The 25,376-nt window shown below is 41.7% G+C and overlaps 1 protein-coding gene across 2 annotated transcripts in view; it reads right to left on the reverse strand.

Annotated features, from left to right (window-relative positions):
- Positions 1 to 25,376, reverse strand: part of poc1b (POC1 centriolar protein B) — a 50,952-nt gene that overhangs the window by 13,658 nt on the left and 11,918 nt on the right. Inside the window, exons 11-12 of one of the 2 annotated variants that reach the window (XM_085412972.1) lie at positions 22,904 to 22,993; positions 22,535 to 22,819 (exon numbers count right to left, since the gene is read on the reverse strand). The exons of the other annotated variant lie outside the window; for it this stretch is intronic. Of the exons in view, the coding sequence (XP_085269098.1) occupies positions 22,640 to 22,819; positions 22,904 to 22,993 (270 nt within the window). The 3' untranslated portion in view covers positions 22,535 to 22,639. Of the gene's footprint in view, positions 1 to 22,534; positions 22,820 to 22,903; positions 22,994 to 25,376 lie in introns of those variants that run through there. 2 annotated transcript variants of the gene reach the window in all.

Here is a 25,376-nt window from a genome sequence, read left to right on the forward strand (position 1 = left end):
CTTCTGTAAGAAGCTTTTCTGTCCCCCACTCGTTACCTGTATGAATGGCACCTGTTTGAGCTCATCATCTGTATAAAAGACACCTGTCCACAGCCTCAAACAGTCAGACTCCAAACTCCGCCATGACCAAGACCAAAGAGCTTTCGAAGGACACCAGGAAAAGTATTGTAGACCTGCACCAGACTGGGAAGAGTGAATAATAGGCAAGCAGCTTGGTGTGAAAAAATCAACTGTGGGAGCAATCATCAGAAAATGGAAGACATACAAGACCACTGATAATCTCCCTCGATCTGGGGCTCCACGCAAGATCTCATCCCGTGGGGTCAAAATGATCATGAGAACGGTGAGCAAAGATCCCAGAACCACACGGGGGGACCTGGTGAATGACCTGCAGAGAGCTGGGACCAAAGTAACAAAGGTCACCATCACCTTCCAACATGACAATGATCCAAAACACACCGCCCGGGCAACAAAGGAGTGGCTCCGTAAGAAGCATTTGAAAGTCCTGGAGTGGCCTAGCCAGTCTCCAGACCTCAACCCCATAGAAAATCTGTGGCGGGAGTTGAAAGTCCGTGTTGCTCGGCGACAGCCCCAAAACATCACTGCTCTCGAGAAGATCTGCATGGAGGAATGGGTCAAAATACCAGCTACTGTGTGTGCAAACCTGGTAAAGACCTATAGTAAACGTTTGACCTCTGTTATTGCCAACAAAGGTTATGTTGCAAAGTATTGAGTTGTATTTTTGTTATTGACCAAATACTTATTTTCCACCCTGATTTACGAATAAATTCTTTACAAATCCTACCATGTGAATTCATGGATTTTTTTTTCACATTCGGTCTCTCACAGTTGAAGTGTACCTCTGGTGCAAATTACTGACCTCTGTCATCATTTTAAGTGGGGGCACTTTCACAATCGGTGGCTGACTAAATACTTTTTTGCCCCACTGTACATAGAGTAGCAAATGGGATTATAAATCAGTTAATTACATTAACAGGTACACTAGAAGGGCAACAATGAGACAAGGAATGGTTTTACAGGAAGAGGCCACTGAGATTTTTTTCCTCTCCTCATTTTTTCTGATTGCTTTTTTCCCCCCACACTAGTTTTACATTTGGCTAGGATCAGTATCACTACTGGCAGCGTAAGGCAATACTTGGAACCTACAGAAGTGTAAAAACCAGTCTAACTCATCCAGGATGGCACATCAATACATGCCATTGCCAGAAGGTTTGCCATGTCTCCCAGGAAAGTCTTCAGACCATGGAGATTGAAAGAGACAGACAGTTACTGTAGGAAAGTCTGACCAGGTCATTGAAGGATGAGCACAGCCAGATCCCATAAAAATGACCTCCAGCAGCCCACTGGTGTCAATGTTCCTGAACAAGCAGTAAGAACATGAGGGTGGGCTGAGGACCCGACATCCTCTAGTGGGCTCTGTCCTCACTGCGGAGCACCATTAAGGTTGACTGGCATTTGCCATAGATTACCAGAGTTGACATGTCTACCATTTGCGCACTGTGCTTTTTACAGGTGAGAAATTAATCTGACGTGAGACAGATGTGAAAGGGCCTGAAGAAGCCATGGCCACGTCACTACTAGCTCCTTCCTGTGTGGGTCCTGTATGATTTTACAGTCACCATAATGTTCTTCTTGGCTTCTCCAGACCTTTTCACATCTGTTACATCTGCTCAGGGTGAACCTGGTATCATCAGTGAAAAACAAAGTGCACCAGTAGTAGGTTTTGATGGTGGGTCAGTGATGGTCTAGGAAAGCATATCCATACAGCGATGCTAAGACCTCTACAGGCTACGCAATGGCACCCTGCTTGACATTAGGGTTCAGGATGAAATCTTTGGACCCACTGTGGGACCCATTATGAGACTCAAGGCAGGCAGTTCCTGGAGGATGAATGAACTCATTCCACTGACTAACCCCAATGTTCACCTGACCTAAATCAAATACACAGCTCTTGGACTGATCCCTGACTGTCTGGACATGGAACTACACCTCTGGTGGGGAAGGAACTCGGGGTAGTGTGTGAGATTGAGAGATACGAACTAGATATAGTCAATCTTACCTCAATGCGCAGCTTGAGTAATGGGACCAGTGTCCTGGACAGGGGCTAGACTCTGTTCCAGTCTGGAGTTGCCCTCAGTAAGAGGCTGCGAGCAGGGGTGAGTATTATATCACCTCGGTTTGCTTCCTGTAAAACGACGCGTTTGCAGCTGAACCTGAGCGGTATTCTGTTACTGGATTTCTATGCAAACACTTTGTCCATAACAAACACCATGTTCGAATATAAGGATCTCCATAAGTGCACGTGGCACGAGGACACCCTAGGTTGTAGGATGATGATCAGTTTTGTAATTGTATCTTTGGATCTGTGGTTCTGGACATTTGGGTGACAAGAGGAGCTATGCTGTCAACTGATCAGCACGTGGTGGGGATTTTGATCAGGTGGCACGATGAAGGATGCCAGACAGCCCTGGCACACCAAAATGTATTGTGAGGGTGCGCTGCAAAGCTCAGCCAATCTATGTCTCCCCTCTCCTCTGGTCATGAGCACTGGGTAGTGACTGAAAGAATGAAATCACAACTACAAACAAATGAGCTTTCTCCAAAGAGCAGCTGGCATCTCCCTTAAAGATAAGGTGAGGAACTCAGCACCTGAGAGGGGCTCAGAGTAGAGTCACTACTCCTCTACATCAAAAGGAGCTGGCTGACATGGTTCAGGCATTTTATAAAAGCGACTCCTGGATGAGTTTTATCAGGCATGTCCCACTGGGGAAGACCCACGACAAGCTGTAGAGATGACATCTCTGGCTGGCCTGATAATGCCTTGGTGTTTCCTTGGATAAGCTGGACGAGGTGGCTGGGGAAAGGGAGGTCTGTGTCTTTGGTTAGGCTACAACACCTGTAGTAGCAGCCTCAGATAGGCTGAAGGATGGATGGACGGACGGAAGGATCTAGACAGTTTTGGTCATTCGTCATATTAGCTGTGGAACTTTAAACCATTAGTGACGCCATAGAATCATGCTGAAAGAAGCTGGTACTTATTCAGAGGCTGCCCATGAGCTGAAGCAATCCAAGTACCCTGACCTGGCAGCTGAGTGCAGGTAGGCCGGCTGTAATGCTGTAGTATTCCCAGTGGAACTGCGGTGTCGGGCTTCGTCAGCTTCTCAACTTCAAATCTACTCCACTTCACAGAAGCAGGACACAGAAGAGTAACCAAGGAACTGGCGGAGGAAGCAGGAAAAGCTAGTTTCTGGTTGTGTTTAAAGAGATGTGGGTACCAAAAAAAAAACCCTAAGGCAGCAACAAGGGGTGCCAGGAAAAGATCCTGGTCATCACTCTACCACCAGGAGATGTACTGAGGTTAAAGCAAATCGTAATCGACTGGTGGTCCTCAGCTGATGACCCAATCAAGGCTCTACAGGTGTTTACCGTGGCTCCCCCAGGGTAGTCCCGTCAAAGAGCACTGTTGGAGGTGCATCAGGTAGAAATGTCCAGCAGGCGTGACACCATCTTGTGTGTTGATCTGTTTGTATTTTCTATCTAGATATAAAGAGCAATGTACCCAAATTTTGTCCTGTAATTAAAGGTTTTTTGTTTTGTTTTAATTGGTCTCATCTAATCAAAGTACTCTATTGTAGAGGTTTTGCGATTTGTTCAGAAGAAAATTTGAAATGCTAAGCCATGCTGTTCTATTTGGAGAGTAGCAGCTTTCTCCTGGATTTTTTTCACCTGGATTTTCCTGCAGTTTCTCCAAGCAATGTACAGGGAGTGTAGAATTATTAGGCAAATGAGTATTTTGTCCACATCATCCTCTTCGTGCATGTTGTCTTACTCCAAGCTGTATAGGCTCGAAAGCCTACTACCAATTAAGCATTTTAGGTGATGTGCATCTCTGTAATGAGAAGGGGTGTGGTCTAATGACATCAACACCCTATATCAGGTGTGCATAATTATTAGGCAACGTCCTTTCCCTTGGCAAAATGGGTCAAAAGGAGGACTTGACAGGCTCAGAAAAGTCAAAAATAGTGAGATATCTTGCAGAGGGATGCAGCAGTTTCAAAATTGCAAAGCTTCTGAAGCATGATCATCGAACAATCAAGCGTTTCATTCAAAATAGTCAACACGGTCGCAAGAAGCGTGTGGAAAAACCAAGGCGCAAAATAACTGCCCATGAACTGAGAACAGTCAAGCGTGCAGCTGCCAAGATGCCACTTGCCACCAGTTTGGCCATATTTCAGAGCTGCAACATCACTGGAGTGCCCAAAAGCACAAGGTGTGCAATACTCAGACACATGGCCAAGGTAAGAAAGGCTGAAAGACGACCACCACTGAACAAGACACACAAGCTGAAACATCAAGACTGGGCCAAGAAATATCTCAAGACTGGTTTTTCTAGGGTTTTATGGACTGATGAAATGAGAGTGAGTCTTGATGGGCCAGACGGATGGGCCCGTGGCTGGATTGGTAAAGGGCAGAGAGCTCCAGTCCGACTCAGACGCCAGCAAGGTGGAGGTGGAGTACTGGTTTGGGCTGGCATCATCAAAGATGAGCTTGTGGGGCCTTTTCGGGTTGAGGATGGAGTCAAGCTCAACTCCCAGTCCTACTGCCAGTTTCTGGAAGACACCTTCTTCAAGCAGTGGTACAGGAAGAAGTCTGCATCCTTCAAGAAAAACATGATTTTCATGCAGGACAATGCTCCATCACACGCGTCCAAGTACTCCACAGCGTGGCTGGCAAGAAAGGGTATAAAAGAAGAAAAACTAATGACATGGCCACCTTGTTCACCTGATCTGAACCCCATTGAGAACCTGTGGTCCATCATCAAATGTGAGATTTACAAGGAGGGAAAACAGTACACCTCTCTGAACAGTGTCTGGGAGGCTGTGGTTGCTGCTGCACGCAATGTTGATGGTGAACAGATCAAAACACTGACAGAATCCATGGATGGCAGGCTTTTGAGTGTCCTTGCAAAGAAAGGTGGCTATATTGGTCGCTGATTTGTTTTTGTTTTGTTTTTGAATGTCAGAAATGTATATTTGTGAATGTGGAGATGTTATATTGGTTTCACTGGTGAAAATAAATAATTGAAATGGGTATATATTTGTTTTTTGTTAAGTTGCCTAATAATTATGCACAGTAATAGTCACCTGCACACACAGATATCCCCCTAAAATAGCTAAAACTAAAAACAAACTAAAAACTACTTCCAAAAACATTCAGCTTTGATATTAATGAGTTTTTTGGGTTCATTGAGAACATGGTTGTTGTTCAATAATAAAATTATTTCTCAAAAATACAACTTGCCTAATCATTCTGCACTCCCTATGGTCTGACCTTGGGGTGAATTTCACACGACTGTATACAGTCGGTTATTTAATGAATGTATTTCAAAGATGAATATATTCACCTGTCAAAGGAAAGAAATTCTTGTCATGTAACTGGTATATGTGTGTGTTTGTCTGTGTCCATATTCTTGTCACCCATGTATATACAAGGGTGGCATGCTGTGGCGGAAATAGACAAGCACGAGTGGCAGCCTGGCTACAATGCATGCGAGCAGGAAGCTATTAACATGGCATTACAAGACAACCAAGGGGCAGGAAATTAAATTTTGCTGCCTCTGAGAAGGTCATGTCCAAGCCCTCCCTTACTGTGGATAACTGATTATTAGTTAGTTTTCTATCCACAGCTGTTCTACCTCTATGTGTTTTTATGCATTCCTTTGAACATTCCAAGTTCCCTACATTTTTAATAAAATACCTATTCATCCTCAAGTTTTGAGTATAAAACAACTCTCGCTCTGTTTATGGTCTGTATTAAAAGGTTTCTACAAATTGAACAGTTAGCAAGCAGATAGTGTTAGTGTTACAGGTGTTACAGTGTAAATAATTTCACTTTCTAGTTAAATAGAGGTTTAAAAAAAGTGTAAAAAGGAAAAAATATATAAGTGTAACATTAAATAGCACCACACTGCCCTAAAAACTGCTGGTCGACTGGGCCTAATGGTTTCCCTGATGAAAACCCTTCCTACTGCGTAAATAATGTTTAACATGAATCTTGTTAATCATTAATGCCGAACACCATTTGGTTCCTGCCACGACTTTCTTCACACTAAGATAAGACGACAAAGTCAACATGTCCTCCACTCAACTGAATTATGATGGCAACAACAGAAGGGCACTAAAGGTTTTACACCAAACAGTGTTGATTTTAATCTACTGAGTCAAGGTCATAACAACATAAAAAACACTGGGTCTGTTTTGGTTTTGCTCTTGTGGAGACGACCTCCAATTTATGCTATGATGAAGACAGGCAGGAACATGTTTTCTTGACATGGCTGTAATTCACTCTCAAATGCCCACACAGTAAACATGAATCTGAAATGAGCAGGACTCGCGCACCATTTGTGATGCTTTCAAAATTGAGGCATCAATGGACAGAATCATAAATGATCACACCCATGCAAATACGCCCACACACCATTTCAGTTCTTGTCTTCATGCCAGCAATTGTTATTGCTGTCGGATATGAAGGCACTTTTTCACTTAATAAGTCAGTTTTTTTGTAATGGCTGAATAAGCTCACCCATTACATAACACCTGTAAACATGGTTGAGAGAATTTTTGTCAGTCCATATATTGCCACTTGATGATGAGCAAACTAATCAGAGACTAAATATCACATTAAGAGACCGACTGATAGCTATAATACAAAAAAAACCTCCAAAATTGACAAGACAACATAACAATTTTAAGACAGAGTCACTGAGAGTTTAAATATATTAGTTGTATGAGCCCAAGTTTTCTATGAATCCCAAGGGATTCACCACAACTGAAGCTTCTAGATTACAACTGACGCTCAGTCAGTGGCCTTTCCGAGACCTCAATATTCATCTCTATTAAATCACCAAAGATCAATTAGTAATAAGTCTTTTTTTTTTGTATTTCCCTAGCCGTTGCATACTGTTCTCATTTATGTCAATTTGAAAAGCAAAATCCTTTTTTGAAACTGCTTCCCCTCAGGAGATTTGAAGTAAGAGCCAACAGCAGTACCCATGGGGAAAAAAAGTTTTAAAAAAATAAAAATCACCACTTGGCTTAAGGACACTTCTGGAGGATGTTTACCGTCATGAGGGCCTGAACATGAAACATAGCTCTCTGGGTTCACTTGTAGACAGATTTAATCAATGCTGCACATGCGGATATCATTAAACAGAGATCTTTTTGCCAAAACCTGAGCTAACAATGCATCGCCGGGCTGAACAGGAGGTACCAACATAACCCGAGGCACACTCATTTAACTAAATCAAATTACAAAAAAACCAAAAAAAAAAACCCCCAAAACTATTTACGTCATTGATGTCAATGCCAGGGAACAAAGTCAGTTTTCTACTTTTGTTTTACTCCCAGTTCCTTACTTTTCATTGGGTCTTGTAGATCCTATGTATGGGGTGGAGGTGGGGGGGGGGGGGGGGGGGGGGGGGTTGTGTTGTTTTTCTTTCTTTTTTTAAAACTGGATTTCCTCTTTATACTTCCACTTTTCTCTCCGTTACGTGCCAAATGGCAGAGTCTCTGCTATCTGATTATATTGGTACACCCTGTACAAAGATCTGACTAAACAGTGCAGACACTAAAAAGGACCACAAACAGAAATAGTGAGCGCTGTCTGTTTTGACAGTTTCATTGCAGCAGTCAATGGTATCTTGAAAAAAATCTTTGTATGCTATGATTCATCACCATCTTAAGTTTTGAGTTGACTCTAAACCTATATTATTTTAATGCCAAAAATAACATTAGATAAAAATAAAATAACAAATCTAGGAAAATCTCTTTGCAAACCAATCTGAAAACTTTCCATCCTGATGACATACACCTGCAGCTTTCATTTAAATGGCTTTGAATAGGTATACATCACAGCAAAGGTTCCTAAGAAAGACTCTTGTTAGAGAGGAAATTAGCCTTTCACTGAGAAGTTTAGAAACTCATATCCTAACCAGAGGACTGCCTTTGGTTTCTTTCCCACCAAAGTCTCAAGAGGAGGCGAGTGCTTTCACAGCGAGGAAGTGAATGAGCGTCATTGTGGCTTTGCACAGGATTAGCCCATTTTAAAGCCCCTTAGTAAGATTTAACCACATTATTCACATTTTAATGGCCATTCCCACCCACACATACACATGCCGGCTAAAATCACAAATCCATAGGAATGAAATAAGAGCAGAGGTGTAATGCAAAGGAGGAAATACCAATGTTCATTGATCTTACTCAAGTGTAAGTATTGTGTAATTGAAATTATAGCAGTGAAATGATCAAAATGGAGAGGTGTATAAATATTGCAACTACTTTAATCAGAAAGCATAACCATAACAAATGCAGAGTAAACACCAGAGCAATCATTCAGGAAGTGAGCGCACATAAGGTCCTTGGTTAAACTGAATGACCTTCTACAATGGCAGACACCCTCCCCACATGCAGATGGCCTTTCCACAGAAATTCAAAGGATGTGACGTTCATGCTCTTGGCGCTCTTCTGCTCCCTTACAGTAATCCATTAACAGTCACAAATGAGTGGCTGACGGCACAACAGAGAATTCACTCAAGAGTAAAAAAGACAAAAACTTAAACTGAATGTGGCTTCAAATAATACTGACAATAAAGTGTATTGTACTGGCAACAAAAAAATAAATAAAACAATAAAAATTTCATTAAAAATGCATCATGTTGAAAAACAGTTATTTAAAAAACCCCGATTTTAAGTATAAAGCTCTGAGTTTATTTGTACATCCATGCTACATGGAACAGCTGCTGAACAGAAAAAAAAAAATCCTGCCCATTACCAGTAATGCAACTGATTACAGTTGCTTCAGTTACAATCACAGATGACAAAGCACAGGACAGTATTCAACAAGGCTATGCAAAGACTTGACATTCACCTGAAGTACTGCTATACTTCACTGAAGCAGCAGTGTTAGGTGAGGATATAAAATTTAATGGTGCTGTGAAAATAAAACCTAACGTAATCTAATATAGTTCAAAATATCGGGCTTCCTTATTGAAATGTCAACAATAATTCACATACAGCTCTAACACTATCTACCCCCTCCAAAATGCCAACCTGTGGGAAACACTGATAGCAGGTGGCTAAATGAATGACAAGAAAGGCCAGCTGATTGTGCTGGAGAGGTCCTCAAAGAGGAAGCAGCTAGTGCTTCCATCAATGTGGAGCAACAGAGGGAGCACTCAAAGAAGGTGGTAGAGCTAGACTGTTTGACTGACTGCTGCAGCAGCAGGGGGTTAGAGGCCGTGCTGTGCCTCTGCCCTTAACGGTACAGGCAGGAGGGAGCAGAGCACTTCCCCCAGGCACCGGCAGCCACAGGTGGGCATTGTGGTTTGTCTTCATGAGCCCTGTAGCACCCAGCTGCCTGTCAACCCTCTATCAAAGAGACAAACAACAAGCAGGCCTTTTCTGTCCACACATGTGTCCATGTATTAGTCAGTGTGTGCATCTTCACAGCAGTCTTTCTTTAAAGATTAAAATTAGCTTCAGTTTTTAGGTAGATGCTCAATTTTTTTGACAGTGCACCAGAAGATCAGCAGCTTTAAGACAACAAACCAGGATTTGAAAAGGTGGAGGAGGGACACATTAAGGTGAACACAGTAAGCAAATAGTGTATGTGTAAATTTGCCGTACATCTTCAGCTGTCTGTTCAGGCTAAAGTCCTTTGTAGACATATTTAGGCTGATTTTTGGCTCACACAAAAGCTACATGTTCCATACTGTTTCACTATTCATGTACAGTATATGGACTTATACAGGATCCTGTTCTAACCCTAACCCAATATGCTATACAAACATTAGCTATCTCATACAGCCATTCAGCTAACACAACGTTTAATAGGGAAAATGATTTTTGATTGTTTTAAAACCAACAACATTTGAAAGTAAACTGTGTTAGTTTGTAACATTTTCTATGTTCTTCAGCTTTAAGAACTTTTTACTAAAGTACTAAAACATTCAAGGTTTTTATTATTTAAAACAACTTTAACAAAAAGTTATCAGACACCCTGTGACCTAAAATAAATAAATACTCACTTCCTGGAAAATATTAAACTTCAGATCCCAGTTCAAATAAAACTTCCTCCTCTTTAACAATATTTAATCTGATTAATTTGTCTGTAGTTTTTTAATGAAGCTCTGTCTGCCAGCTGGTAAGCCTGCATTCTATGTGTTTTAAAAGGTTGCCAAATCACAGATTAGTAACTTGGTAGTGTTCCCAAAGCTGATTAAATTCAACAGCAAACATACTGCCTATTTTTCTAAGTAGAACATCGCTTCCGATTCCTCCAGCTACTCCAGACAAACTGAATGGTATGAAACTCAAAACTTCCCAAGAAGTGAGCTATGTATTAATTTCTCAAAAGCAGGAGCAGTATCACAATTGTGTAGACAAATGTATAGGTGTGCTCCGAGTCGAACGGACCTTAATGTGGGTGGAGGAGGTGGGTGAGCAATAAGAATGTGCTTCTTGAATTTCTGAAGATGTGACAGGATTTGTTGGCAGCAGACATGCTTATTTAGTAACCCCAATGACATTCCTGGGTTCACCCAACTCCTCTTAACATCAAAGCCAGGTTTTTATGTAGGCGTCCAGTCTAAATACCAGAGCGGATGGTTACATCAGATTCTGTGTGTCTTGCTAAAATGTCTCGTCCACTTCTGCCTATAAGGCCAGAACAAAAGGTTCTCAGGGTTAGCCTGGTTCTCTGCAAATTTAAGCCTTGGCAATTTCTAAATCACTATTTGATGAGAAATTAATCATTTGACCATTTAAAGTGTGAGTTTGAGTGTGTGAGTTATAATAACAATGTAATTTTTTTATTTTAGGAGGTACCAGTTATTCTGCCAGAAGGTACGCAAATATAGGGCTTCATCCATTGCAGAGGAGTTAAATGACTCCAGAGGTAGGAACGGTAGGGACAAGGAAAAATTGTAGACAGTTGATTCTTTCTTGTGATTTTATTGTACCACCTCCACATGGGTCAAATGTTAATGTCAAACTAGCCAAACCTTTCAGCCCACTCTCTCCTGCGAAAGGTGATTGTGGAGACCATCAAGTGTTTCCTCCTGTGCAATCCCAAACACCAAAGCTATTGTGTTCTGCAGTGAGTGGTAGGAACAAAGGAAACATGGTGTATTGCCAAGTTAAAAAAAATAAAATCAAACAAAATCAAACTGCGTCAGGCAACGAAAAGCAGGAGAGATATTTTCAGAGAAGAAAAGGACAGGAGCAACGAATGGACTGATTTCTGCACTGCTGAGAGTGAACCCAAACGTGCCACAATTTCTCCATCCGTACAGTTTGTCCAGTCTAACTACGTAAAGCAGTTACTACAGTAAGAAGCCTGGATACCTTTACACAAATAACTCACAGCTATACTAGATAGTTTAACTTTGTAGTTTTGACTGAAGCAAAACCACAAAATCATTTTTCAAAAACAGTTAATCTTCTAACTGTAGATTAACAGACTTTATTCACAACCCCATCAATCCACCTACCCACGCTGCTGCCACTGTACCAGGCAGCAGTACTGACACCATAATTACTATCACTGCAACTGTGGTGCTGCTCAAAGATGGAGCACACAAGTCAGCTGATGTGTCTATACCGCATAAGTTTACCTGGTGCTGATGGTAGTTAACAAGCCTTAGAACATAAAACACACAACCCTACATGAATTCAAGCGGATTTGTAAAGCATTTTGTTTTTGAGGAGACTTCTTGTCAATTGGCTTCACATGAGCTTTTCCAAACATAGCTACTGATGTGTGTCACAAGATGTTCTTGACAAGGGTCCTGGATGTCAGTTTAGACTGGGGCATTTGAAGTGGTGCAGCATTGGGACTTTCTAAGAATAACTAACTGTGGAGAGGAAATAAATGGGCAACTTCCCTTCATTAGGCTCACTTATGAGTCCATATATAGCTGGTCACAAGGGGACTTGCAACCAAAAAGGTGGCATGTGGACAAAATGAGGACATCTATGCTTTTGCTCAAATTAAACAGTTTTATAGACTCTTTTTAATACGGCATTTGTTCATAGATCATGAATTCTATGACACTGGAAGGCTAAATTTGAGGATGTTCTAAAAGAACTCTGAAAAGCAGTTTTAAATTACTGCTATAAAAATGTGGAAACCATGACGCCATGAGTAACTTTAGATCCCAATTTTGTTGAATAACACACACTAAAAATAAATTATAGTTTGGATGTGCCTGCTGTTATGTCAGAGAACCCGATTTCAACTATAAGACCACCTCACCACCTTACCATCCCAAGAGATTTTCATTTCTTCTCTCCCTTGCATTACTGAATCTCAGCAACAACAAAATTCCTGAAATATCACAGAAGACAACTAAGTTGTCCCATTAATTTTGAACTTCTGAAAAAAAAAAAAAAAGGGGGGGGGGGCACTTTTAAGAATTATAACAATGTTTGGACAAACAGTTTATGCAAACTTTTTATAAAACCCCTTGAAATGATGCCCCAAAATCTGCACTTTAATCGCATATTGATTGTTTAATTTGGAATCTGCTGGAGCACAGAGAAAAACCAAAAACATTGGTACTGTGTCCCATAATTGCACTATAGACTATAAGTTCAACAAGCAGCTCAGCAAGCAGTTAATTTAACATCTGTGTTATAGCTGAGAACATCAAACACTGGAATCTGAAAACACCAAAATGGATGAAAAGCCAAGTAAAAAAAAATATGAGAAAACTAAGAAACATTTTCTAAGACGCTTCATAGCATCACTTAAACTTCAGCAGTTACATATTGCTTGCATGTAATCATGCCACATATCCCACTATATATCCTTTTACATCTTAGAAAGTCAACTATGCAGTTGAAAGTTAGAAACCCTGGAGCACTGAATGCTAAAAGCATCATACTGCTAAACACAATTCACACAACTATTACAACTGACGTTTCAAAAGCTACAACTCGCACAGAAACAGCATCGATGGATGTCCACGAGAAAGATTTGATTGAACTGCCTTGCCACATAAATGCCTGCTAATCAGCTTTAGCTCTTAAGCTAATACCAAAAGGACTGCAAAAGCACCTGTGGGAAAGGCATTTGCCATTCAGAACAACCTCACAGCTAATTGCTCATAGTCTCGTTGTAAAACAATGCAACCTCTCAGACTATAGTGGCGACCTAACCTTTCCTGTGTTCCCACACATACTGTGTGCTAAGCCTCCACAAAATACTTAAGCGTCTTTAACCAAAATCCCTGCATCTAAACTGTGGCAAACAATTAAAGAAAAATAATAAGATAAATAATACAGTAAAACACACAATTCAACAATATCACTAATAATCACTCTAAAGAAACCACACAGTCACAGCTTTTAGCACAAAAGCTTCATTATGTTTCCTTGCTGTTTGGGTTTAAATTTGATTAAGGCATGACTTTCTCAAAGGATCAAACAGGTATCCCCCCAAAGTCTGGAGACAAAGAGCCAAACAATCATGTGCAACGTGACTGCTGCGAGTGAAAAACTTTGTAGCAAAACGTGACCGGAACGGACGGCAGCAAAAGTTGAGTTAGAATCATCCTGATTACTGGACAAATCCCTGAACCATTTGTCTCTCTGAGGTTTTAATGGAAATCTAATCCATTTCCATTTTTTTAACATGTTTTCTGAGTGAATTCTGGAGTCAGTGCTTGTTTTCCTAAAAACACCCACTATTTTGCACTGTAGTGTGCATGATTAAAGACATTCTACCTCACATTATTTGATTAGACAGAAGTGGGGGGAAAAATGTCAATGTATAATGTGCGTGAAGATGACTTAAGAGGAAACTGGACTTATGCAACAGATGTGAATGCTCAATGTATGAAATGTCCATGGAAGACTGAGAAAAAAAACCCCGACATGTGTAGAACAGTAGTACATGGAATAGTTTATAACAGAAGTATTTATAACAGAAGTATTAAGATCTGAGATTAGGTCTGGAAAAGAAAGAGGAAGAGAAGGGTTACATCAAACAATAAAAGCCCATTATTGGCATCAGGGCAACTGTGGCCAGACTAGGGGGATCCACTTATCCCTCTCCTGGGAGCAGAGAGATGAATGACTTCCTCACAGGTGGACTATGAGCTTAACAGGAGGGGGGTAGCAGTGAGAGATGGTGGGGTTTAACCTGGGAGTGACGAGGTATTGGGTTACAGCTGCACCTCCGGAGAGAAACCGTGACCAGTGGCTTTCTCATCTCACAGGAAATGGATTTATTTTCTGAGCCCTTTCCATTAATCCTCCCTTGCAGACATATGCATGGGTGTGCAAAAAATTGCACAGGGGTTCGCATATACAGAGTAATGCGCATACACACCCATGTGTGAATAAAAGACTGGCGCACAGCCACTTTTACAAACATGTCATTCCAAGTTTTAGAATGTTTCCGAAGAACTAGTGACGTTTGTTAGGAATCACTACACTTCCACTGCAGGGATCAAGCTCCAGGTGAATTATTTTTTCCACCAAAAAGTCCTGAACTGAAAGTCCTTATGTGTAGGGCTGATTCTGAGTCGTGCAGTAGCCAGCTTACAACATTTTAGTCATTTCTGCAATAGCTGGTGAAAACCAGTTTACTTACTGAGGTATACTGCATAATTGTGTGTGAGAGAAACAGAGAGAAAGTTATAGCAGTAGAATGAGCAACTAAGTTATCTAAGAGGATGAGGCATTAATGAAAACAGAAAGGTAAATAAGAAAATGTTCTACTGGTATATTTTATAAACCACCCTAGAAGGTACATTTTCTTTGAGACTGTTGTAAACAAAATCAGGCTTCACAAAAACACACCATACTGATTCAGTTAGAGCATTATATTGGGTTTTATCTAAGCAGCCAGTGCCTAACACATTTAAAACTCAATTTCTTAGAGTCCATTCAAAGCACAGTCCTGTTTTAGCTAACCTTGCCCCTAGTCACTCAAGGTCGGCAGGTAGGCCTCTCAATGGGAAGAAGAAAGAAAAAAAGAAAAGAATATAAAAAACTGTTCAGGAGAAGAAGAAGAAAAAAATCAATGTCCACTTTTTCTGCAAGCCTAGATGAGTTATACAGAAATAGACTCGGCCAGCAGCAGAGCCATGAGGCGTCTGATCTGCCTACACAGTTCACCAGGCCACATCCTCTCTGCCTCCACTCAGGGAGAAAATAGCATCAACGTGCAACACAGCCAAACATTAAGGTAGCCTGTTATTTCCACAGACATATGCACTGGTTCTCTTAAATGGGTTAGCTGCAGTTGAGTCCACCACTGTTAGATGAACTTAAATATATTAGATACATTTGTAGCCTGTATTTTCAGTTAAAGCAAATGTGTGAGTGCACATTAGATTCAAGTCAAAGTATATTTCTAAAAATCAGAAATTATTAAACTTTAAATCAATTTTAAATCAAAATACCAATACAATAATCACCTACAACATTAAAACTACCCACTTGATACATCTAGTGAAAAAACATTTTTCACTAGTCTGTGCATCAGCACATTGGTAGTGGATTGCTTGTTCCTCGCATTCCAGGGACACCTGACCAGATCAAGTGACAGCTGTATAGATTCCAGTTCATGGCCTTAAGTTTTTGTTAATTTCCCTAAAGCTGTTTTACAATGTCTTGCTGCTGCCGTAGACAGTGTGCTGGTCAAAGCAATACCAATGTCAAGGAAAACCCACATGAATGCCTGGACCCAAGGTTTCCCAGCAAAACACTGCACTGCAATAAAATATATTCAACAAACTGTGAATGAATCCTTCCCTATTTAGAATTAGCAAGTTTGGAATTATTAAAAAACAAACAAAAAATAAACATAAAGCCTAATAAAAAGTGTAATTAAAGTGCAACTAATGTTTCAATATGTGTTTCCTTCTCCCTTCTGGCCAGATTCTCATTGGAAGGATGACATCATTATCAAATTTGTCCTTCTTTGTCTCATCCAAGTTCTATTTTTATCTCTCACCTTAGCCTCCATTTAATTCTCACAACAAGCAGGAAAATAAAATGCAACACATCTTTGCCTTTCAGGTGTCCTGGTAATACTTGTAATAGACCTCACAGTCTATTCTTAGCTTACTGCAAGGACCGACTGTCAGCACATTCCTACCAGTGGCACCTGAGGATACTGGTGTAACCTTCAGAGAGCATTAAGAGAGCAGAGAGTTAGTCAAACGTGAAGAACTGTTTGAGGTAGGTGGCAGAAAATAAGATGTTTCAAATGACAAAAATGAAAGTTCAGAAATAGTTGTATTGTCCTTGTGGAAAAATGACAATTATAGAATTACAGTTAATTTAATAATAGCAATTTGTACTACATGGATTCTACACAAAATCACCCTTGAAAACGATTATACTGAGAGCAGATATAAACTAGCAATTTACAGATGTTGGCATTGGAAGTAACAGGTTTGTGCAGGGAGTCATCTTTTTAAAAATGGATCTATATCCAGGATGTAGTTGTGCTGTATTGGTATCATACCTTCATCGTACAAATTCATCTTGAACAAAATTAGCCGCATAACACGGTGCACAACCATATTATGAGTTGTTTCATAGTTTGTCCACCAGAGGGCACTCTGCAATGTTCGTGTTGGCAAAAGGTTAAGAAAGCCACAAACAAAACAACCAGCTGATCCAAACAGTGTTGGCAAGTCAACCCAGCGGTTACATTTCTTTGGAGGTGAACCTCAGGTTACGTAGAAGACAACGGCGTAGGGTACAGTGTTCCGGTTATAGTGCAAGTTACAACGTAGATCTGACACAGAAGTGAAAAAATCCAATCAGAAGGACACCTTATTTAATTCAGATGATAAATAAATGATCTACAAGAAAAACCTTTTGCCCTGGTAAGAATCTGAAAAGTCAGTGCCTCGAAAAAAAATGAAACTGTCAATAAAATAAACCTAAAGTAAGTCTAAATACCAAGTAATCGATAATGTCCCAAGCAATATCTAACAATGAAAAATCTTATGCAATTAGTAACGCAGATATCAAACTTACTCACTAAACTCCTATGACACATACCGCAACTAAATGACCCATCCAATCAATGAAAAGCACACAGAGCTGAAAATTATCTGACGTAAGAGTACAAAGACATATATTTAAAAAAAAGAAGAAAAAAAAAAGTATGTTGATTTCTTCATTGAAACCTACAGGAGGCAAAGTGTCAAAAAAAAGTTCACATTGTAAGAGTAAAGTGTTAATGTCTGTACATGCTCAGCCACATAGTGATTCACATAGTGCCACACTATGTGAATCACTATGTGAATCACTATCTGTCAAACTGCTCATGTTGGAAAACAACTGTTTGACAAACAGCAGTAAACTGATCATTACATAAGTAGACAGGTTTTAGAGAACGTCAAGTTAAAGCGTGAGCAGACCGTTTACACAGTGGCCTTTTTGACAAAAGCATGTAAATGCTATCCGTAATTGTGGTTATGCAACATATTTAATCTAAGAAACAGAGAAGCAACACCATTTTTATACACAGCAATCAAGAGTTACAAAAAAATGTTTCTTTGTTTGGAGGACACCACAAAGTGCTTCCTGTAAGTCGGTGTTGCGCAAGGTTGAGATTAAAGGCAAGCAGAAAAAGGAAAGAGGGAGGAGGGAAAGAGGAGAGGAGGGGAAAAAGACAGATGTGAACTTGAAGAGAGAACCTTGTGAATTAGTAATAAGGCTTGCCTTTCTCTTGTATTTTTGATGAGGAGGATCAAGTTTTGGGACACTTACATGCAAGCATCGGATAGAATGGAAGCGCCATGGGGAGTCTCGCAGCATTATGTGACGTGTACAGTGTCTGAAGAAGGGGTTCCGCTGTGACTGCATGGAGTCGTCATATGCTCAGGAAGCCTTAAGTAATATTTCACTTGCACAGACTGTGCTCCACTCTGTGAGCTGCATTAGGGAAACTGCTGCCCATATTTGGCCTCTCAAGGCTAAATATGTGACTCCTTAATTTTATGACTATTAATGGTTTACTGACTAGAAGACAGAACAGCATTTAAAAACAAAACATATAAATTAATAAATAAAATAAAAATTAATAAACACAAAACAGGTCAGTATACGATTTTAAATCTTTTTAGCTCATCTCTTAAGAGGAATGCTCCTGTATACATTATGTATTTAAAAACACTGGACACTGGTTTCATTTTAAACACAGTGCTAGTTTACATATGAATAGTGCTTTGTAAAAATGTGAAAACTGCAACCTAAGGGGCAAAAATTTGCACACCTGTAAAGTTCTTAAATTACATAAAATCACACAAATCAAATAATCATTACATGTAAATTTATATTAGGTGCATAAATGTTCTATATTCCTGCATTTTTATCAGTATATCCCTTCATAACCATGTGAGTAAAAGACAGTGTGAACCAAACAGACTATGGGAGGATATAGTATGAATGAAAGTGCTTGGACCAAGTGTACAAGAGCACGTTTGCCCAAGTGCAGCAGTGTGTATTTGTGTGTGGGTATGTGTGAATGTGAGGCTGTTATGCAGCCTCTGGGAGTCTGTGTCCTGGTGGAAAGTGAACCCCTCCTCCACCCATTACTATCTTTAGCTCATTTCCGTCGTGTCTTGTCACTCGTGTTCTCCTCTACAGCACTTAAATCTGGTATCTAAACCTCCGGGCCATCCAATATCCTGTACTTCCCCTGCACAGAAAGCCAGAGAGGACTGTAGAGAGGCAGGGTCTTCTGTGTTCTATGCAATCACACAAATGCACATGGCCAACATGTTGAGAATTGACAGATGTTCCTTATAAATTAACATACTATCAATACTGCACACTTATTCACATAGAAGTGTACCATACATGGCTACAAAAGAGGCACATTCCCACACAGATGGTAGGCGGCCTGTTAGTAGAGGACACCTTGTCTGTTTAAACTGGTATTGCTAACGTCTGCAGGAACACTAGAATTGGCACAAGTAACCAAATCAAACCTTCTGCTTTCGATTAACTAATAATAGGGGTGGGGGGAAAAAAATCGATACTGTGTAGTATCGTGATATTTTGTTTGCTAATAATGTATCGATACAGGGACAGCAGAAATCGATATTTTGTTACAAAAAAAGTTTTTGTGCTCTGACTTCAGAGCATGTTGATCAGCTCCTTTTTCTGAGCAAGAATCCTGACATTCCTTCACTGTCCAAATGTGTTTAACTTGTTTTTTGGCAGCAATAAACATGACAGTTTACTTATTTTAATTTAAGACATGTTTTATTTTAACTAAGTTTAAAACTTTTTTATTTAATGTAAAATTATATTTTGTTTTAATTTACTTTCAAATTCTTCAGTTGCTGAATGGGCTGCATAGTTTTCATAAATTGCATAGTTCAGAATAGCTATACCAGATGGCTGCATTCAGTTAAGTTGGACTAGACTGTAATACAAACAGTTCAGTTTGTCAACAATAAAACTGACTGAAATGAGAGAAAGACTGAGTGCGAGACTTTGATATTAGATAAAATGAATATTGATAAAGTTTACCTTTATGTACAGAATCTGAATATCGCAGATATTTAAAAAAGAAATCGCAATAATATCGTATCGTGCATTAAGTATTGTGATAATATCGTATCGTGGGATGTATGGTGATTCCCACCTCTAACTAATAAAACATTTGCCATTCATTGTATTTCTTTTACTGCTGACTGGAATCTGTTCAATGGGATGGTAAAACTCTCCATGTAATATCTTGCGCTGTATTTCCACTTAACTATAAGAGACGCAAGGAGGGACTGTGCTACATTTAAAGAAACGTAGAAATATACAGCTGCACCATGCAAGGTAGTTGCATGGTGCAGCTGTATATTTCAAACAACAAAACCAGAGGCCTCTTAGTGACCTCTCTAAAAAATGTTTTGTTGGCTTAACTTAAAAAAATTGAGGTAACAATTTCCACTCAGCTTTTTAAGTTACAAATTTTGCATATTATTAAGTAAATCTAGCAAGAAATTTTTAGGTTTGGCTAACTCAACTGGTTCAACAAACCAACATGATTTACTTTGACCTCTAAAAGCATAATTAAGTTTAAGCAACCTAATATTAATTTAGAATTCCTGGTAATATTGAGTTGACAAATTACATTAGTTGAGTTAATCTAACTTACTTTTTTACATATATCCTACTCACAATTATCCATGCAAACATAGCCATTTAAATTATTCCAACTGATGAAACAGTTTATTGCATAACATTTTCGAAGAAATACACTTCTGTGTCATACAACATAAATCAAACATTACAGCAGCCCTGTAATTATAAATGAGTGGGCAAAAACAATGTATTTCAGTACAATTCCTCCACAAACAACCTCAGCAACAAAAGAAAATGTAACATGTTTATTACCTGGACAAGGTTGAATCAGAAGCTAAAACATGCCAATTTACTTCGTTTTTCTTACTCCACAATGGTGTCTACAACTTCTGATTAACTGAACACACCATCCAATCAACAGTGTTTAGTTATTAATAGAAACAAGTAGAGCAGTGGGGCCTGATGACTGACTTTGAGAACCACTATAAAGATTTGTAAAGGTATATTAAATAAAGCAGCAAATATATATTTATAAAATCTTCCAAATAACAATAATTTTAAATCACACCCTTCTAAAATACCTCAGAAAACAAACATTGCAACGTAAGGCAATTTGTTTTTGCAAATCTGCTTATTATTAAGCATTAACTTTAACCTATCAACTTGGTAAATATCATAGAATCAAGAAAATTACAAAACATTTTAATATTTAACAACGCAACAATCCAAAGGTAAGGTTATACGCATTATGAACTCTCAAAACTACACTTGTCTAAAACTGCATAAAAAACACAAGCATCAGCACATCTGAATATTGCAGCCTAAATTACATTTGTTTTATGACAGAAGTTTGTACTTAAGAGACATTACCCGTGGGCTGGCTTTAAGCCCATCAAGTTCCAGAAACACCTGGAATACCTCTAGAGTGTTCTTTACTTGTTTGGGGTAGCTCAGATTGAGAGCGTATATACAGTGGGGCAAAAAAGTATTTAGTCAGCCACCGATTGTGCAAGTTCCCCCACCTAAAATGATGACAGAGGTCAGTAATTTGCACCAGAGGTACACTTCAACTGTGAGAGACAGAATGTGAAAAAAAAATCCATGAATCCACATGGTAGGATTTGTAAAGAATTTATTCGTAAATCAGGGTGGAAAATAAGTATTTGGTCAATAACAAAAATACAACTCAATACTTTGTAACATAACCTTTGTTGGCAATAACAGAGGTCAAACGTTTACTATAGGTCTTTACCAGGTTTGCACACACAGTAGCTGGTATTTTGGCCCATTCCTCCATGCAGATCTTCTCGAGAGCAGCGATGTTTTGGGGCTGTCGCCGAGCAACACAGACTTTCAACTCCCGCCACAGATTTTCTATGGGGTTGAGGTCTGGAGACTGGCTAGGCCACTCCAGGAGTTTCAAATGCTTCTTACGGAGCCACTCCTTTGTTGCCCGGGCGGTGTGTTTTGGATCATTGTCATGTTGGAAGACCCAGCCTCGTTTCATCTTCAAAGTTCTCACTGATGGAAGGAGGTTTTGGCTCAAAATCTCACGATACATGGCCCCATTCATTCTGTCCTTAACACGGATCAGTCGTCCTGTCCCCTTGGCAGAAAAACAGCCCCATAGCATGATGTTTCCACCCCCATGCTTCACAGTAGGTATGGTGTTCTTGGGATGCAACTCAGTATTCTTCTTCCTCCAAACACGATGAGTTGAGTTTATACCAAAAAGTTCTACTTTGGTTTCATCTGACCACATGACATTCTCCCAATCCTCTGCTGTATCATCCATGTGCTCTCTGGCAAACTTCAGACGGGCCTGGACATGCACTGGCTTCAGCAGCGGAACACGTCTGGCACTGCGGGATTTGATTCCCTGCCGTTGTAGTGTGTTACTGATGGTGACCTTTGTTACTTTGGTCCCAGCTCTCTGCAGGTCATTCACCAGGTCCCCCCGTGTGGTTCTGGGATCTTTGCTCACCGTTCTCATGATCATTTTGACCCCACGGGATGAGATCTTGCGTGGAGCCCCAGATCGAGGGAGATTATCAGTGGTCTTGTATGTCTTCCATTTTCTGATGATTGCTCCCACAGTTGATTTTTTCACACCAAGCTGCTTGCCTATTGTAGATTCACTCTTCCCAGTCTGGTGCAGGTCTACAATACTTTTCCTGGTGTCCTTCGAAAGCTCTTTGGTCTTGGCCATGGCGGAGTTTGGAGTCTGACTGTTTGAGGCTGTGGACAGGTGTCTTTTATACAGAAAAGCTTCTTACAGAAGACGTTACAGGTCTGTGAGAGCCAGAGATTTTCCTTGTTTGAGGTGACCAAATACTTATTTTCCACCCTAATTTACGAATAAATTCTTTACAAATCCTACCATGTGGATTCATGGATTTTTTTTTCACATTCTGTCTCTCACAGTTGAAGTGTACCTCTGGTGCAAATTACTGACCTCTGTCATCATTTTAAGTGGGGGAATTTGCACAATCGGTAGCTGACTAAATACTTTTTTGCCCCACTGTAAGTCCCATCATTAAGGCACACGCTCTGGGCACATCAAGGTCTTCCAGGACAGCTGTTCCTTCAATCACAATTTTAGCGACGGCTGGAAGAGACACTGCTGCATGTCTGGTGACTACGATCTTTACCACTTCTTCTGGGAACTGTTCTTCACCATCCTGGCAAGTAGGTTAAAAAGAAACATGTCGGTATTTTATGTGCTATTTAAAAATATAACACAAAACAATGTGATATTTACCTACCAGCTGTTCTCTGAAGAGATCCTCTTCTTTCTCTTTCAGATACACCATCAGGCAACGGATTGCGACCTCTCTTCTTGTTTCCACCGAACTCTGGAGAATAAAAAAAGTTTACTAGGCGAAAAGTCAAACATATTACATTTATAGGACTAGCGTTTTGCTAATTATTGATTTCATTTTTGTTTTTAACAAATACCCCTCCTTAAATCGCTACCTTATCGTGGTGGAGGGGTTTGTGTGTCACAGGGATCCCAGGGGCTATGTTGTCTGGGGGCTTTTGCCCCCTGGTAGGGTCTCCCATGGCAAATTGGCCCTGGGTGAGGTACCAGACAAAGAGCGATTCATAAGACCCTTATGAAAAGGACATCGAGGGAACAGTTTACCCTGCCCGGGATAGGGTTACCGGGGCCCCGCCCTGGAGCCAGGCCCGGGGAGGGTGCCCGAGGGCGAGCGTCTGGTGGCCGGGCCTTAGTCCATGGGGCCCGGCCGGGCACAGCCCGAAGAGGAGACATGGGCCCATCCTCCCGCAGGCCCACCACCCGCAGGAGGCGCCATAGGGGTCGGGTGCATTGTGTGCCGGGTGGCGGCCAGGAGCGGAGGCCCTGGCGGACTGACCCCCGGCTGCCAAGACTGGCAATAGGGACATGGAATGTCACCTCTCTGGTGGGGAAGGTGCCTGAGTTAGTGCGTGAGGTTGAGAGGTACCGCCTAGATATAGTCGGGCTCACCTCTACACATGGCTTGGGCTCTGGAACCAGTCTCCTGGAGAGGGGCTGGACTCTGTCTCAGTCTGGAGTTGCCCCTGGTGAGAGGCGGCAGGCTGGGGTGGGTATCCTAATATCCCCTCGGCTTGCTGCCGGTACGTTGGGGTTTTTCCCGGTGGACGAGAGGGTTTGTTCCCTGCGCCTTAGGGTCGGGGAACGGGTCCTGACTGTCATCTGCGCTTATGCGCCGAGTGGCAGTTCAGAGTACCCAGCCTTCTTAGAGTCCCGGGGGGGGGGGGGGGGTGCTGGAGGGTGCTCGACCTGGAGACTCTGTTGTCCTGCTGGGAGACTTCAATGCTCACGTGGGTAACGACAGCGAGACCTGGAGGGGCGTGATTGGGAGGAACGGCCTCCCTGATCTGAACCCGAGCGGTGCTCTGTTATTGGACTTCTGTGCTAATCACAGTTTGGCCATAACGAACACCCTGTTCGAACATAAGAGTGTCCATAAGTGCACGTGGCACCAGGATGCTCTAGGCCGTAGGTCGATGATCGATTTTGTAATCGTATCAGCAGACCTGCGACCATATGTTCTGGACACTCGGGTAAAGAGAGGGGCTGAGCTGTCAACTGATCAACTGATCACCACCTGGTGGTGAGTTGGATCAGGTGGCGGGGGAAGACGCTGGACAGACCTGGTGCACCTAAACGCGTAGTGAGGGTGTGCTGGGAACGTCTAGCAGAGGCCCCAGTCCGCGAGATCTTCAACGCACACCTCCGGCAGAGCTTCAACAGCATTCCGAGGGAGACTGGGGACATTGAGTCCGAATGGACCATGTTCAGCGTCTCCATTGCCGAAGCTGCTGCATTGAGCTGCGGCCGCAAGGTGGTTGGTGCCTGCCGTGGTGGTAATCCCCGAACCAAATGGTGGACACCAGAGGTGAAGGGAGCCACCAGGCTGAAGAAGGAGTCCTATCGGGCTTGGTTAGCCTGTGGGACTCCGGAGGCAGCCGACAGGTATCGACAGGCCAAGCGGAATGCGGCTCGGGCAGTGGCTGAAGCAAAAACTCGGGTGTGGGAGGAGTTCGGAGAGGCCATGGAAAAAGACTTTCGGACTGCCTCGAAGAGATTCTGGCAAACCGTCAGACGTCTCAGGAGGGGAAAGCGGTGCTCTACCTGCACTGTGTATAGTGCTGGCGGAGCGCTGCTGACGTCGACTGAGAAAATTGTCAGGCGGTGGAAGGAATACTTCGAGGACCTCCTTAATCCCACTGACACGTCTTCCGAGGAGGAAGCAGAGTCTGGGGATGAGGGGAATGACCCGCCAATTTCCGGGGGCGAGGTCACTGAGGCAGTTAAACAACTCCTTGGTGGCAGAGCCCCTGGTGTTGATGAGGTCCGCCCCGAGTTCCTGAAGGCTCTGGACGTTGTAGGGCTGTCCTGGTTGACACGCCTCTGCAATGTTGCGTGGAGATCAGGGGCAGTACCTGTGGACTGGCAGACCGGGGTGGTGGTCCCCATCTTCAAGAAAGGGGACCGGAGGGTGTGTTCCAACTACAGGGGGATCACACTCCTCAGCCTCCCTGGGAAAGTCTATGCCAGGGTGCTGGAAAGGAGAGTTCGTCCGTTAGTCGAACCTCGGATACAGGAGGAACAATGCGGTTTTCGTCCTGGTCGCGGAACACTGGACCAGCTCTTTATCCTCTCCAGGATACTTGAGGGTGCATGGGAGTTTGCCCAACCAGTCTACATGTGTTTTGTGGACTTGGAGA

The sequence above is a fragment of the Rhamphochromis longiceps genome, linkage group LG7, assembly GCF_057381845.1.
Source record: "Rhamphochromis longiceps isolate RC_006_pf linkage group LG7, R_longiceps_female_GT1.1, whole genome shotgun sequence".
In the NCBI taxonomy this organism is placed as follows: domain Eukaryota; kingdom Metazoa; phylum Chordata; class Actinopteri; order Cichliformes; family Cichlidae; genus Rhamphochromis; species Rhamphochromis longiceps.